Below are 4,098 nucleotides of genomic sequence, written 5' to 3' on the forward strand. Positions count from 1 at the left end.
TATATATATATATATATATATATATATATATATATAAAATCGGAATTTGTGATCATTTTGATTAACACGTTTTTAAAATCAGCCATTTCATTTACATTTAAGAAAATCAGCTTATATTTATAAAGGCACCCTGACTGCAATAAATGCAACAAAACGTTAGCGTTAGAGGACTTATTTCGTATGTTGTCAACGTTATCGTATTTACTTTTATTCTGAAGAACCGGATTTATACCGGAAGTGACGGAAGCTTTATAAACAAAGCCCGAGTCGATTGAGCGTCTGTTGTGAATCGGGGTTGAGGAAATCTCTGGCAGTCCCCAAAAATTACTTAATGGGATCACATTTTAATGCTCCTGGCGATATTTTTTTGAAATTACGTTTCTTCTTGGGAGGGTGAGGGTGTCGAGTGTTAGCCTAGCCTGTTAGCTGATGGAGATCAGACTGTTTCTGAAGGCAGAGAGATCATTCTGTGAAAACCTCAGAAGTTTGGAGAAAGGATAACTAACAGAGATGGACAGGTCGACACAAAGTGATGGTAAGAGTTGAACCTGCTTCATTTATTTAACCTCTCTAATCAGATGTCTGTGAGTGTTGTAAAATCTGATTTCCTAATGTAAACATTAAAATGACTGGACTTTTAGAGGACTGTTCTGTTTTAATTGAGCACAACTAGGGCTTTAAACTAGAGCCACATCCACCCAATTACACTTAGGCATCAGGTGGGTGGGTGCCTTGCTCAGCGACACAGGGCTCGTAGCAAAAGAAAGCTGAGTTTGAATCCACAACTTTAGTGTAATTTTTATGGAGAACCAACTCTGCCATATTTAAAAATAAATAGTGATAAATAAATGCTCAATAAATAAATAAGCATACAATTAATTGCCCCTAAAAGTACAATACACAAAAAAATGTAGGTAGAAATGAAATTAAACAGTGAGACATAAATGTATGTATCTCTTTTAATTAGCTTCTTTATTTATTCGCCTTTGAATTTTTTGCTTTATTTATTTATTGTCAGTTATAATCTTCAACTTTATTTATGTATTACTGGTATTTATATAGATACATGTGATAATATTTTTGTCAGTTTTATTCTTCCGTTGTATTTTTTTTACCCTAATATTTCTTCAACGCTATTTATCTCTGCCATAAACCTTTTTTTTTTTTTTTTTTTTTACTAAACTTTAAACCTAAATTCTGAAATTGTCTTTAAATGTAAGCCATTTAAATGAACAGATACCATAAATATGAATAAAATAAGCTTCCCGAAATACCTCAAAATATAACTGATGGTTACAAAAGAAGGATGTGATCAAAATGTAACTAGCTCATTCAGTTTAATATAAATTATTAAGGTTAATGCAGATATTCAAACCTGAATGGATTTCTGAAAATCCACAATAAATTAAACTTTTGCATCAGAGTCTTTTTCTTAAAAAATCCTTTAAAAAAACTATTAAAATAGCTGTTAATGTGATATTTATCTCTATGGCAGTATTATGTGGCAAAGTGTGAGTTCTGGTTATTTGACTTTTGCTTTATTATTCATTTATGATCATGTTGGTTTTGTTATTTTCAGACAGAGGTGTTTTTTGGGGGGGTGAAATAATATCCTGGTGTTGCTGCTTGTTAATATCAACCTGAGCATGTTACCAAGGACTGATCTGTGTTTCTGTTTCCTGCAGACATCCAGCGGCTGCAGGTTTTAAAAAATGAGGCACCGCAGGTTAAAGAGGAACAGGATGAGGCTGAGATAACCGAGTTTGTATTTAATCCCGTGAAAAACGAAGGTGATGAAGACTTAGCTCAGACTTTGGAGCTTCAACAATCCTGGTGTGAGGAGAACACGGTAGGATCTGAGTCAAATAATGACCAACTTCAAAAAGCTTCAGAGATAAAAGTCACTGATGAAACCTGTGAGAAGAACAAAGGGCCCTTATTAGGTGATATAGATGCAAAGAAGTTGTACAGCTGCTCTGAATGTGGAAAAACATTCAATAGTAGGCCGTGTCTTGCGAGACACAACAGAATCCACTCGGAAGAAAAGCCCTTCAGCTGCTCCTTCTGTGATCAGAAGTTTAGCAGGAGGGAAAGTGTGACTCGACACATAAGATGCCACACTGAGGAAAAACCTTTCAGCTGCTCACTTTGTGAGCAAAGGTTCAGCAGGAAGGAAAGCCTGACCTATCACATGACCTACCACACCAAAGAAAAACCTCACAGCTGCTCCATCTGTAACAAAGCCTTCACTTCCAAAAGAAATCTGATGGAGCATGGGCGAATCCATACAGACGAAAGACCGTTTAGCTGTTCCATCTGTAAGGCCACTTTCAAGCGGAAATACACGCTAGTGGAACACACCAGAAGTCACACTGGACAGAAGCCATACAGCTGCTCAGTCTGCGGTCAAAGCTTCAGTCACGGCATAAGCCTGACTCGTCACATGAGATGTCACACAGGACAAAAACCTTACAGTTGCCTCATCTGTAAGGCCGCCTTCAAACTGAAAAACGCGCTGATGGAGCACACAAGAATTCACACAGGAGAGAAACCTTTCAGCTGCTCAGTTTGTAAGGCAGCGTTCAGGAGGAACCAGGATGTTGTGAAGCACACCAAGATCCATGCAGGTAAATATTAACTGAGGCAAACTGATTAATAAAGAGCATTACAGTAACAAGACAATTTAAAGTGCTTTACGTGGAGAAAAAACACAGAGAAAAGTAGATGATGGCATGGATGGAGAGGAAAAAAAACATTACATTATTATCAATTGCGTATTTATGGTAATAAATAACATAGATAATTAAAGTGATGCAATTATAACAAATTAATAATAAAAATGAAAGAAAATCGGATAAAAAAAACTTAAACTAATAATGCTTAGATAGCACAGGCTTAGGCCATTAACAGGTTTTAATCTTTATTCAAAGCAACATTGGGTTTTAGCGCATTTACAGTTTCTGGTAGTTTGTTTCAGACTAGTTAAGCATATGAGCTAAAAGCTGCTTCCCCATGCATGCATGTACTAATTGACTTTTTAGTTAGACCTGTGAAGACACCATTATAATTACCAATTCTTACAAAGATCAAGGCAAGGCAAGTGTATTTGTCTAGAGCAATTCAGTACATGGACAAATCAAAGTGCTTAAAATTAATTAGATAATAAAATAGAAGAAAAATAAAAGCAGAAGAAAAGCAAATTAGGATGAAAACATAATAAAAGCAGGCGGTAAAATTAATCAAACAGTTGGAACATAAACTTAAACTAATAAAACCCCAGTTAACAGTTTAACTTCAACAGTCAAAGGCAGCTCTAAACAAATGGGTTTTTACACTGACCTAAAAAAAGAGCTCAGGTTTGCAGCGCTGTTTACAGTTTTTTTAGAAGTTTGCTCCAGATCAGTGGAGCATAGAAACTAAATGCTGCTTCTCTATGTTTGGTTCTAGTTCTGGGTGAACAGAGTCAGCTTGAATTAGAAAACCTGCGTGGTCTGGGAGGCTGATACACTGACAACAAATCTGTTATGTATTCAGGTGCTGATCTATTTATTGATTTATAGACCAACAGAAGGATTTTAAAGTCTATTATCTGACCTACAGGGAGCCAGTGGAAAGACTTGAGAACCAGGCTCTACTTTCTTGGTTCTAATGAGAACACATGCTGCAGCGTTTTTGGATCAGCTGCAGCTGTCTGATGGACTTTTCTGGCAAACCTATAAAGACACTGTAGCAGTAATCAATTCTACCTAAGATTAATGCAGGAATGAGTTTTTCTAGATCCTGCTTTTAATCCTGGAAATGTTCTTCAGGTTATAAAAAGCTGACTTAGTGACTGCCTTCATGTGCCTCTGAAGGTTCAGGTCTGAGTCCATCAGATTTCAGCCACAATCAGTGGTTTCTAGCTTTAATAGCTGAAGCTGTGAGCTAACCCTGGCTCTCTCTTCCTTCGATTAAAATATTTTATCCTAAGTTTTTTGTTTATTCAGATGGAGAACATTATAGCACATGTTGATCTGTTCTAAGCATCTAGTCTACGCTCTGATGGCTTCATGGACACCTGGAAAAACTAATCCATGTGTTTATTTTTAGTCGAATTGA

At 36.4% G+C, this 4,098-nt stretch overlaps 1 protein-coding gene across 1 annotated transcript in view; it reads left to right on the top strand.

Moving 5' to 3' along the window:
• Positions 1-267: 267 nt before the first annotated feature.
• The window catches only part of LOC107084962 (zinc finger protein 135-like), a 6,846-nt gene continuing 3,015 nt past the window's right edge, over positions 268-4,098 (top strand). The window contains exons 1-2 of the mRNA XM_015375038.1: positions 268-535; positions 1,686-2,627. Of these exons, the coding sequence (XP_015230524.1) occupies positions 511-535; positions 1,686-2,627 (967 nt within the window). The 5' untranslated portion in view covers positions 268-510. The remainder of the gene's footprint in view (positions 536-1,685; positions 2,628-4,098) is intronic.

Source organism: Cyprinodon variegatus, unplaced genomic scaffold (genome assembly GCF_000732505.1).
Source record: "Cyprinodon variegatus isolate N-32 unplaced genomic scaffold, C_variegatus-1.0 Scaffold112, whole genome shotgun sequence".
NCBI lineage: Eukaryota > Metazoa > Chordata > Actinopteri > Cyprinodontiformes > Cyprinodontidae > Cyprinodon > Cyprinodon variegatus.